Genomic DNA, 12,823 nt, shown 5'->3' on the forward strand with positions numbered 1-12,823 from the left:
TAATTGACCTTTCTTAATCGGCAAGAAAGTAACTGGTCTCCCCAAGACCAACTTAGTTTTTTTTTTCCCCAGTAGAAAATAGTTTGGATAAGTTAATTCCGATCATCATCACGAGTCAGGATATGTTCACGAGATCATAGATCGCTTCATCTACTAATATAACTTTCACATCAACAACAGAATTCAAATCCACTATATTTTGTGAAGAAGAAGTAACTCATTCTTGCCAAATGAATCAATTTCTGTTGGCCTGGAGACCAACTTAGTCGCTAAAATGTTAATTGGATATTGTTTCTTTCATTTAAGCCTTCTCTTTTCTCCTCCTCCTTTCTTAGAAGGCTTAGATTCTCCTTTAAAAAAAAAAAAAAGAATAATAGTACATGAAATTTAGTTGTCATATTGCTTGTCCAAAATATGAGCTATAAAATATTCAATCGCTAACATTAAGAAGACTGATCCAGTTATTGAGTTTGGCTTTTTCATAAGAGAGCTCGTATTGAATCAGTAATTAATAGATACAAGTTTAAATTGAAAATTACTGGCATTTATGGATAGGATACGTATTCTTGCATGCCATATTCATTGTAAATCCATGAATAATCGTGTTATTGCAAATATCAGTTCAGAAGAATCAATCATCCGATGTATTTATATGAGTACTTTCTGAATAATGCAGTTGTATAGGTAATTTATCCATGCAATGACACTTCTACATAAGCGTGGGAATACGGGTTGGGTTCCGTTTCCTGTTTCAGATATTATTCACACACGTTTTATTGAAATTTTCGACCAAAATTACTTGAAGCTGAAGTTACCTTACGGGAGCATTTGTTGATTTCCAAATATTTTCGACCAGCCACGAGTAGAGGTTCTGGTTAACATCAGCGGACTCTACAGAAATCAAATTTGTCTTCTCTTTACAGAAAATACGATGGGAACAGAGACAGCTTCCACATTGCCAGCCATCGTCCGCGACGACGAAGTGTCCTGTTAAGGTTTTCCAGCACGAAGCATCCACCCGACGGCCGGTTCCACATTTTCCAATCCAATCCAATCATGCTCCATTTTTTATATAAAAATAAAAAAGAATATTTCATTACTCAGCGTGCTGGAAATTATCCAGCACGATTTGTTTGATAAAAGTGGAGGGAGAGTTCCGAAGGATTTAACAAAATCAGAAATTATGCCAAAATGTGTCACTACAAGTGCAATCTTATTTGCTTCTTCTCTTGGAGCTCGACTTCCATCAATATCATTAGAATCAGACATAGTTATGCGCAAATCATCAATAATTGGTCCAATCGTGCTCCTTAATCAAGAATATTTTATATTATCGTTCAGTTCTAAAACAAAATAGAAATACGTGTTTTTTTTTAAGAGACGTTATTTATGCTTTATTCTTATATGATGTCCGAGGCTTTTGATATTTTGATTTTTAAAAATCTATTTTTAATTTTTTTTTCCGATAACGTGCTTAATTACCTTTAGAAATCAGCTACTTAGGTAAGCCAAGGTTATCAAGTACTGCAGTATGAAACCGCGGAAGGGAACGGTCCTGATGCATGTGTTTGAACTTCAAGAACTGATTTTTTCTATTACTGTTTCCTTCACCAACCAAATCTATAGCAAATTCTGTATGTCAGTGTCTGAACAATGCTTTCATGTTTTTCTTAATGGGTTTTTCCTCATTGTTTTTGGGGCAATCCGAACTCAAAAGGATCTAGCAAAGAAATTAGAAACATTCCAAGCAAAGAAATTATTTGGTTGTAGACCTGTACGTATTACCGCCGTTCTTTTGAGTATAATATCCTTCTATAACAAAGTTTGAGCTTCGGCCAAGTACCAAGAAGTTACACTAATTTTTGGGATACACTGAGATTTCTGATTATTTTACTTAGTTCTCTTGAAGTTTCAAAAACTACGAGTTGGTTGCCCAATTTTTTTTTATTTGAATCAATTCCCTTTCTTGATTATCCTTTTTTCGATTCTTTTAGAAACGTCCTTAATGGTCATCTTGGGTGCATTTGATAAAATTGATATCTGAAATTTGAATCCATTAAATTATTGAATTGTTAAGTACTAAATTTAATGCATTTGACTGTACATCACATTATGTGATAAGTGAATAGTTTATCACTTATTCTTTAGAGCAAATTTTGCCTAGAAAATTCAATACGACTTAATTAATTCAGATGTTCAATTTTTAGTTATCAAATGCATCTGAACATATTAAGATCTGAATCCATTAAATTTAAGTACTGAACGAATTTATCAAACAGGACTTAGTGTCGAAGAATTAGAAGTATAAGCATGATAATTCAGTGACATACTACTATTTCAGTCATTTTTCAAAGATTTGCCTCTTTAAATAGGAAATATTTTGTGACAACCACACTCTTGGACATGTAGAAACCACCATAATCTCCTCCTTCGCCTCCCCCACCCCAACCCAAAAAAAAACTCCAAAAAAAATAAATAAAGCTACATATAAAGGTAGAAGACTCCAGACCCCAACCCAAAAGTTATTTCCAGAAAAGGGCACGCACTCTCAGTGCAGAAATGATAAGAAACCCAAAGTCACATGAAATTAAGACGATGAGGTGTTATTTCCCTCAGTGGCCATCATGTTACAATCACAAATATTCCTCCTTTTCCGTAAATTTAATTAGTTATAGTTGTTAAAACCCCATGCCAAATATTGGAAACAAAAAAAGGAAAATTTATTCTTCCAGACAATTTAAAGCATGTTGAAACATAAATGGTACTAACATAGCTTGATTATGATTATCCAAACAAAGAAAAGAAGAAAAATGGACCGCAAAATGTACGGATTAAACGCGGATTTCTCCTAAAATACTCGAAGATTCTCTTGTCGCAAATTGACTCTCATTTTCTCTCTTGTGGAAACAAGGAGAGAAAAAGTCACGTCCATGCGCACATTCAAGACCCAACCCTGCAACATTGGATGCACGTTTGATAATATCATTATTATATCTCTTAATATCTTACGCAATATTTTGCTTTGTCTTTTTTTTTTTTTCTTGAAGTGTTGATCCATTTTCTTACGGAATCTGAATACTCTTCTGGTTAAGAAGCAGTAAACTGTTGAATGTTCTCCCCTTTTGGTATTTTTTTTTTTTTTTGCCACTTGTTGATTCTGTCCTGCATTTGTTTCTTGTTGATTAAGGAAATCTTGGTTTTGTATTTCAAACCCCAGGTGGATGACCTTGTATAGTAACCTTAAAGTGATCACCTGAATATTGTAGATAACGACTACCACCATTACAATAATTGGTTTCCTGTCCCTGAAGAAGAAAACTAATATAAAAGCTGCCTTTTGCCGTTCATGGCATCAGGGGCCTGGTGCGGCGTGGCACCCTTCCTTTTCCGTAAAAAGCTTCCAGGATTTGAGGTGTGTTTCTTTACGCCTAAGCTAATTCTTGTTTACGCATTCTCCTTTTCAGCCTCTTTTTCTTTTTCATGCATGTGGAGGTTTGCGGTTGGTTTTCGTCATGTTTAATTCCATTGGGGGCTTTCTCATCATCTGTCAACGATATATCTGCAAATGACATTCTGGGTTCATGATTAGCTGTTGATTGTGATATATCATCTTTAGGTGCATAGCATATCAATTTCTGGTCAGATCTCATCTTTCAGTGATAATTGGTTATGAGACATCTCCACACATAATTAGTTTCCAACTAAGCAATTCACGATAACTAGTTATATGGCATCTTCTTCTTCTTTTTTGGGTGTAGCAATCCCATTATTGTGAGACAAATTAGAATATCATGCCTGAATTATGTTTTGATCACATTGAACTCGAATCTTCTTCTCTTTTGAAAGTACTTTAGTCTGTCTAATGCATTTCTTGAGCAAACTCTAAGTTTATCAACTCAACAAAAGGTTTATGGCCGTGAAAGTTGACGTGATGCAAAAAAGAATGCAGCCCTGGTTACTTCCAGATTTTCAAATATAGACATAAACCATGTTAAACAAATTATCAAGCAACAATAGATTATGAGAAATTGTGAAGAAAATATGTTTGAGTTTTACTTTATTTGGCATGAAATTTAATAAACGTTTTCATGATCTTAGTCATATGAAGTAAACAACAATAAGAAGGCAGATCTGCAAAATGGAGGAAAGTAACAAGTATATGCCTGTAATGTTTACAGGGCAAAGAACAAGCAAGTAAAAGCTCTAAAGCATCAAAAAATCAAAAACAAATGAAGAATACTGCAGTTGTCAAGTCCCGCGGGGTTGCAGGGAACTTTGTAAAGATGACAGATATTCGGACAAAGGTTCTGACCTTCAGGGACTTGCTTGACTTATCTCCCTGCATTGGCTCTGCTTCTGTGAATGAGGTAATCTTTGATTACGTGTTTCATAATTGTCTTTCTTCATAGAGCTCCAGCGTTTGCAAGTTGACTTCTGAATTCTTCTCATGTCTCCTGATTTTCTCTGCAGCTACTGATATGGACACTGCAGGATCTCCATAGACTATATCCTTCCCTTAAACCAAGCATTCCAGTACCAGAAATAGAAAGAGCATCAACAGATCAGGTCATCTTTCTGCTCGTTTTTGTGGGGTGTTTTTGCTACCTTATCAATCACAAATTCTGGATTCAAATAGTTCACTTGCTCGACGTTTAGTGTACAATAGAAAATTAAGATTACCTAATGAAACAGGTACTACGCTGCTTCTGCGATTTCCTGAAATCACTTGGAGACTCATGGATTAACAATGGTGAATGGATGGTTAAATGCAAGTATGATGCCTCTATTAAGCTGAACCAAAATGATCTGGAAGATATTGGTATGTTGTACATAAGATATATTTGGGAAATATTTCTTACCTGATCAGCATTAACAACAATTTGCATTTGCTGGAATTGAAACAGCACAGTCCATGCTTGAAGACATGAACAAGCTAGCAAGAGAAAGGATGTTTGATATGATGGATGAGGATGAGCAGATGAATGGATATAGTCCCTCCGAGACTGCATTTGGGAAAGCTTTGTCAGAGTCCTATTCAGACAGTAAAAATTCCCTTTCCAGTTCTCCAGCTACTCCAACTTCAGTCCTTCAAGATATGACCAATATGTTATCCAAAGGCACAAAGCAATCCTATACTCCACCTCTTCTGCTTCAACTTAGAGTTCAAGCAGTTGAAAAACTGAACCCCATAGATATAAAGCGCCTGTCATTCCACATGCTTCCTCATGCAGCAGCTCCAGATCCTAATTACCCACTCCAGAAATGTGAAACATTTGAGGGACGACGGCTGGAGCTGGAAGCAAAACATGAATCTGTATCAAAAGCAGCAGGCACCAATGAGGTTAACCAAGATTTTGAAATGGAAGAGGACACTTTCAACGTAGTAATGATCAATTCAGATGAGTCGGCAATTGAAGCTGGAAAAACTAGGACTACTAATGAAAATTCGGTAACTGGGCCAGCCCCTTGCACCCCAGCAAAAGGAGATATTGATGTGGTTCCACCACCTACTTCACTCCCTAAACTGAGATCAAATGTCTCTGAAAAGGAAAATACTCCACAAATTCCAGTAGAATACAAATTACCCCTAGATAAAATAGCCTCACAAGGATCAGCACCACCACCACCCCCACCTCCTCCTCCACCACAGATGTTTCCCAAAAATGAAGTACTATTGGCACGACAATGTCAAACTCAATTATTGGAAACAATATGTCCAACACCACCACCACCTCCACCTATACCGTCACCAATTGCTGAGGGAAGCATAGCCATCACACCACCTCCACCACCACCTCCACCTCTACCACCAGTGACTTCAATGAGCACAACTTTCTTTCCTCCTCCTCCTCCTCCTCCACCTCCATCAACTTCCAACATACCGGGAAGTATAGCACCACCACCACCACCTCCTCCACCTTCATCTATGGCATCAGGAAATTTCACATTTCCTCCACCACCACCCCCTCCACCCATGGGATCAGGAAAAATAGCTCCACCACCTCCACCTCCTCCTATGGGAGCACCCAATGGAGGAGTGCCAGCACCGCCACCCCCCATGCAGCCAGGAATGCGAGGTCCTCCACCTCCTCCTCCAGGGCTTGGAGGTGCCAAAGACCCGCGTCTCAGGAAAGCAGCAACCAAATTGAAGAGGTCATCCCAAATGGGAAATCTGTATCGGCTTCTCAAATTAAAGGTGGAAGGTGGGTCTAATTTAGATGCAAAATCATCAAGGAAAGGTAAAATTTCTTCCACAAGTGGAGGACAACAGGGAATGGCTGATGCACTTGCAGAAATGACAAAGAGGTAAGGCCACAGCAATTTCCAATCCAAAGGTGTAAGGAGGTCAAGATACCTTCCTCCCAATGAATGGAACATGAGTAATGATTTATGGTTTGGCTACATCTCAGGTCAGCATACTTCCAACAGATTGAAGAGGATTTCAAAAATCATGAAAAGTCTATCAGGGAGTTGAAAGTTTCCATCAACTCATTCCAGTGTTCGGACATGACTGAACTCCATAAGTTCCACAAGCATGTGGAGTCCATCCTTGAGAAGTTAACTGATGAGACACAGGTTCTTTTCCTGATATTTTCAGCGACAAGGTATAACATGCAATTCACTAATTGATCACAATATGAGTAATTCTGTATTGTGTAGGTGCTAGCAAGATTTGAAGATTTTCCAACAAAAAAATTGGAAGCACTGAGGATGGCAGCAGCATTGTACTCCAAATTAGATACTATAATCACAACCCTTAAGAACTGGAAGATTGAGTCTCCTGTTGGCCCAGTTATTGATAAAATTGAGAAATACTTTAGCAAGGTATTTCCTCAAAGTCATATGGCTTATTTTACTGCTGTTTTTCCCACAATAAATGCTACAGCACTCGCTTGCAATATTAGTAAGACAATGCTAACTAAAAGCACCGTATTTAGATCAAACAAGAACTGGATGCTTTGGAAAGGACTAAAGATGAAGAGTCTAAGAAATTTCAGAGTCACAAAATCAATTTCGACTTTGGCATCCTTGTACGCATTAAGGAATTGATGGTGGATGTTTCTTCAAGCTGTATGGAGCAGGCACTGAAGGTAAGTTTATTAACAATTTGCTTCTAATCTGGGAAACTTTTATAGATGACTACAAGTGCAAGGTTTGGTTTGAACACGTCTGAAACTATTATACGATATGATCCAGGAAAGAAGAGATGCAAAGGCAATGGAGAATGCACAAAAAGGACCTAAAACCGAATGTCCTAAAAAGAGATCTGGTAAAATGCTTTGGAAGGCCTTTCAGTTTGCATACCGGGTTTATACTTTTGCAGGTGGACATGATGACCGTGCTGATCAGCTGACAAGAGAACTGGCTTCTGAAATCCAGACTGATCCGAATCATTAGTCATACCATACAAAAAGAATTTTAGTGACATCAAACAGAAGAAAAAAAATAACTGACAAACATGCAATAAAATTCATAGCAGCATCCTTAGCCATAAATGCACTCAAAGTTTATGCAATCATCAGATTTAAGCTTTTCTTGGCAAGGGCCGTATAGCTGGTTCTTAAGTTGTGATATTCACATGCATTTTGTTGTCTTGATTTTTACTAAGTAAGCTAGGAATATTATTACCATACAGATAGGATTATTTGATTAGACATTGCAGAACATTAAGCTGAACTCTAGCTTTCTTCTGCCACTACATATACACATATTCCCTAAGTGATTGGTGTTGTAGTCTCAGAATTTTTTTCTATACTTTTGAAATGTGAAACAGCATGGCTATCTGCGTGAGTAATTTCTCCATCTCAAAAAACAGTTTCAACTAGAATAAATTCTGCATCCTTCTACTCAGCTTTCTTCATGATTGCTAATACGAGTTCTCTTGAGCTCTCTTTTCCAAATATTGATCTTCTCAAGAATACATGAGAGAAAGCGAAATGGGGACTGCAAATTCTCAACAAACGTGCAGCTAAATTCTAAACGTGAAATAAGAGCTGAGACATAACATGAAAGTAATTCAAAGTGCAAACCAGATGTCGACAAGCTATAAATTAGATTTCGTATTTCCATATAGAGGGGTGTTTTCATGAATGATTATGCAGGTTTGCAATTGGTAATTATCTTATTAAACCAAATACAGCTTATAACAACCAAAGAAACAAGAAAATGGACAGAAATGCATTTATACCAAAACAAAAGCATAGAAGTAAGTACAGAACGGGTAAATGCGCCTTATTCTTTGCGAAATAAAGCAAAACAGCTGGTGGGCTTTGCTTTTTTCGAATAAATGTCTCTTAAAGCAGCTGAGTCACTTTCAAGTGGCCTTAATTTCCAGCTATCCACATAATGTGGAACCTGCAGGGACCAAGAAAATGAGGATTCTACAATTTTGAAGGCGTGAATTTGCTGAGCAACCTCTGGGGTCGCCATGACTGCAACCTAAAGAACTCAGAACTGATGTAACATACATCTATTGAAAGAATTCCAGCATATCAGGTTCAAAGCATTTAGACAAACTTATAGAGCCCAAAAACTCAAGCCCAATAAAAATCAAAAAATTAAAAAAATGTTCAAGTAAATCATCATAAGATGATGATCTCGTGGTGAAAGTCTCTTCAAAATCTTGGAAGTCTCCTGCGTGCCAATTTGCACACAAGCAGAAAATACTCCAGTCTCTGCAGTTGATTCGAATGCATATGCAGGTGCACCTAAACGACGTAGTTCAACAAAGACTTTTCCTTTCCTTTTTTTTCCCCAAACAATCTATGGTGAGTATGAAAAAGAAATTGTGATTATAAAATAGCTTTTTAAAATTAAAATACATGAATTCCGCATCTATTAAATTAATTATTTGTTATCCGTATTTGATTTCTGGGAAAGAAGAGGAATGACTTTCAGTTCTTGTTGTATGCGACCGATTAGTCAGTTCATAAAACGGTGGTGTGCTTTTTTTTTTTTTTTCGACACAGGGGTGTCCGCGTCAATTCTTACGGGGCCCGACTAATTCCCTGTGGCCCGGCCCCGGCGCCCCAACCTGACCCGAACAAGATAAGTGCGCGGAGAAATCCAGCAGAGCGGAGACTCGAACTTGGGATCTCAAGGGTCACCGGTGAGAGGCGCTACCGCTGGACCATTCACGCGAAAGCGGTGGTGTGCTTAAATAGCAAATCATTTATTTTTTTAATTAATTTTTTATTTTATATACGCCACATTACAAAAAATATTATAATATTACTTTAAATGTTTCTAAATGATATTCATTTCAGTTTGGCTAACGAGAAAAGAAGGTAAAACTTTTATTTATCCCTTACTCCCTTTTGCTTCTTAAGTCCCGCCTAATGTATTATAAGGATGCATTGCGTTTCTTTTCTCCAAAAAAAATCAAAAAGTGTAGTAGAACAGTACGCTTGTTTGGTCTGAAAGTTCACATTCCAATCCCCTTATAAGCCCAGTTGGACTTCTTTTTCCCATAGTATAAAAGTAGCATAGATTGTTGTGACTTGATAAAAAATTGAATTCTGGATTAAAACCACACATTTTACCAAAGAAAGCTAATTGAGTCAAGTTAACTGTACTTCTATTAATATTTGAGTAAAGTTCTTTAAACTTCTTAATTTCATAAACTTATTTATCATCGATTAAGTGAAATTTGTAAGCTGAGAAAGATTCCTCTTGTTACACCCTAACGTATAATACTATGTTACACTCTTTTCTGATGACAAGTTTCCTCCCTTAACCATTATAATAACACTCCTGGTTACATTTGACTATAGTGTAATCAAGTAATCCAAATATTAATGGAGTAGGTTAACTGATTACTTAAACAAAAAAAATCAATCTCCTCTCTCTCTCTCAGGACGTTTCCCTTCCCTGATTGCTTCCAAAATCTTCTCAATAAAAAAGCTTCTAAAAAACTTCCGTTTAGTGTGATGCAGGGACATAGATAAGTTGGAAAAAGAATATTATGCTTTTGGTTAGATGAGTTGGAAAAAGAATATTATACTTTTGGCTCTTTTGTTCTTTAAACATTTTATGCCAACACATTTTGTGCCTACTAGATGTTCTACAAAATGTCTAATTCAGAAAAGTTTGAAGAAGCAAAGACAACCCGCAAAGACTTGAAAGTTTTTTTTTTCAAAGTCTTGAACTATTAAACGACTAACTTTACATTGCATTTTGGAAGTTGTCCTATTTACTCATTTTGTACTGTGAATTTTAATTTTAGACACTTTACACTTTAAACTCTTAATTTTGAATATTTTACAACCTAAAAGTCAAGTTTGTGCCATTTAAATTTAATCAATGATAACATTAACAAAATTAATTAGATAAAGGACAGTGCAAGCAAACAACAATGTAACATTTTATTCTAGTTGTGATTTCTTGGTTTCTTCGGATCGCTTTCAACATATTGTCATTGATTTGTATGATTTGAATCATTAATATTGTTTGTAAAATTAATAAGATAAAGGACGGTATAAATTAATAATATTAATGTATAGTATTGTTCTAACAGTGATCTCTTGCTTCTTTTTGACCACTTTTAGCATATTATTATTGATTTGTAGGATCTTTTGTTCCGTTAATTTTGCTACTGTTGTCATTGATTGATTTACAGGGAAAAACTTGAGAGTTTAGGATACAAAGTATCCCAAATTGAAAGTTTAGATTACAAAGTGTCTAAAACTGAATTTTAAGTTTAAAGGATAAGCAAGAATCTCTCACATTCTGATTTATTGCAGTTTTTTGGGTCTATTGCAATTTATGGACCAACGAGCCAAATGGAATTAGAAGACTGCCAGAGGCATTGCAACTTGAGCCATGAAGTTTGCTCAAAGAGAAAGAGAGAGAGAGAGAGAGAGTAAAGAATCGAGGACGGGCATTTAAAAAAATTCAATAGATAGCTAAATTAATCTCGCAACTTGAGGGGTTCTTTTAAATTATCTTGAATTAGAATCAAATATACTCTTCGGGCAAGAAGGGGGAAAAAAAGGGAGAGAGATTATTGCAATTTGAAACAAAATTTTCACATATCAAAACTCGTAAAAAAAACATGGTGTAGCTAGGTTGAGCAAAATCTCATGAAGGATCCCAGTTTAAGAATTGAGAAGACAAACAGCTCAAGGAGTAAAGTTAATACCCTTTGTTTATTCTCCACGATGGGAAGTACCTTTCGAAGTTGCAATATATGGTTTCGATGAAGAGATAAAGAAAAGGAGAATATCCCACAAAAAGGGCAAAAAGGGGCCGGCAGGGGTGATGAAGAATAGGAAACTCCCATGCCTAAAGCAGCTAATCAGTGGCCAAGTTGTGAACTATCGAATTGGAAACAACCGGGAGGTGCAGGTGGAGACCATGCACAGCGCTTGTATAGTCGACGAGTCGTACAGATTATTGCAGTAAGATATGACAATCAATTCTTGACAATTGCGTACCTACTGAATAATAATGTTGTATAAAGTTCTTTATGCCAAGAGTTGGAGACTGATCCTTCAAAAAAAAAAAACGTATATTAATACTTCAATAATTGTATCCCAACAGCTACACTAGATTATTTACTCCCTCAATATGCTAGACAAAAACTGCTACCGGATAGTACACGGCATCTTCCTTTAGTCAGGAAAAAAAGTGTATAAAAGTTCGAATCTTTCGAGAGCATATATAAAATCCCAAAAACTACCTCAGCTCTTCTGTATCTTACTATTTAAAGTTTAATAAAGTTTGAAGCATCATCTACCACAAGGGTTTCTTTTCTTTTGTTTTCTTTTCTTTGGGTAGGATAGGATCACAAGGGTTGACTTGGAAAATATTCTTAAATCTCATTATTTTCTCATCATTAGTCGTTAGAAAGTATAGTTACTTCCACTGTCAAGAGCTTATAATCTACAGCTACATTCATCTGTAAAAACTACACAAATTTGGGTAATTATGTGTGTGGACAAAAAGTTAGGCTACTAGTTAAATTACTTGTATGTGATGACATGACCTGCTATATTATGGACAGCCTCCATGTTTAGACTTTAGGGCAGTCGCGGATAATGCCTGGTTTTTGACCTCTTCTTGTGCCTACTATAGCGGAGAAATTATGGACGTTTAACTTTGAATTCTAGAAGGAAATAATTGACTTAATCTCTTGATTTAATTTAGTATCCAATGCTGCAATACTAAAAAGCTACCAACAACAACAACAACATTTTCGTCAATTCTTTTGTCTAATTTTTGGAATCTCTACTTACTATTTCCTTGGAATCCACAAAGACCCCAAAAAAAACACACACACACACACGTTAATTGTGATTTGTGCAGTACATGTATAGATAGCCATGCAGTACAAACAACAAAGTACAACCAATCCTGTATAAATTAGAGTGATTGTGCAGAAAAGACTAAAGAGAAGACGAGGGCTGGGAGCATCATACTTTTCTTTTCACGGTAGGCGATTAGGACTTTTTTCCACCTTCCATCTCAGATGCAGTTGGCACGACTTGTATCAATTGTTAGAGCCACTTACAGGGTAAGACACAAGATTCTTATTTGTGGGTTTTCTTTTTTTTTTTTCCTTGTTTTTTCATCTTTTCCATTTCTTTAGGTATTTGTTTACTTTGTTCTAAATCTTCCCATCACTTTCTCTGTGAAAAAAAGTCATTAACGTATCGGGAACGGAGTTACTTAACTTTACTTGGATTAATTAACGATAGAATGTCCTTATATTTGACTTTATCAGTAGCTCGTCAAGACACGATGCCTAGGCTCCTTGATTTTCCCCATAGAATCTCTTCTCTTTCACGTGGCATGTTCTTACTTCTTAGCATCTAAATCCCCC

General features: G+C 36.4%; 1 protein-coding gene and 1 long non-coding RNA gene across 2 annotated transcripts; one reads left to right on the forward strand and one right to left on the reverse strand.

Moving 5' to 3' along the window:
- Positions 1 to 3,283: 3,283 nt before the first annotated feature.
- On the forward strand, positions 3,284 to 7,696 carry LOC113728556 (uncharacterized). Its single transcript, XM_027252952.2, has 9 exons — positions 3,284 to 3,412; positions 4,179 to 4,367; positions 4,471 to 4,566; positions 4,693 to 4,819; positions 4,905 to 6,306; positions 6,411 to 6,576; positions 6,661 to 6,825; positions 6,939 to 7,091; positions 7,198 to 7,696. Exons 1-9 carry the CDS (start codon positions 3,347 to 3,349, stop codon positions 7,396 to 7,398), a joined length of 2,565 nt encoding a protein of 854 aa, XP_027108753.2. The 5' UTR covers positions 3,284 to 3,346; the 3' UTR covers positions 7,399 to 7,696.
- On the reverse strand, positions 4,029 to 7,445 carry LOC140036649 (uncharacterized). Its single transcript, XR_011840211.1, has 2 exons — positions 7,306 to 7,445; positions 4,029 to 5,312 (listed from the first exon to the last, which is right to left on the reverse strand). It is a non-coding gene; the product is annotated as an uncharacterized lncRNA (long non-coding RNA).
- Positions 7,697 to 12,823: the final 5,127 nt, after the last annotated feature.

This window comes from Coffea arabica, chromosome 2e, assembly GCF_036785885.1.
Source record: "Coffea arabica cultivar ET-39 chromosome 2e, Coffea Arabica ET-39 HiFi, whole genome shotgun sequence".
NCBI lineage: Eukaryota > Viridiplantae > Streptophyta > Magnoliopsida > Gentianales > Rubiaceae > Coffea > Coffea arabica.

Coding starts and splice junctions, on each gene's coding strand:
- LOC113728556 (XM_027252952.2), top strand. CDS start 3,347: ATGGCATCAGGGGCCTGGTGCGGCGTGGCACCCTTCCTTTTCCGTAAA. Junction 6,307..6,410: donor CTTGCAGAAATGACAAAGAG/GTAAGGCCACAG, acceptor GCTACATCTCAG/GTCAGCATACTTCCAACAGA. Junction 6,826..6,938: donor TTGAGAAATACTTTAGCAAG/GTATTTCCTCAA, acceptor CACCGTATTTAG/ATCAAACAAGAACTGGATGC.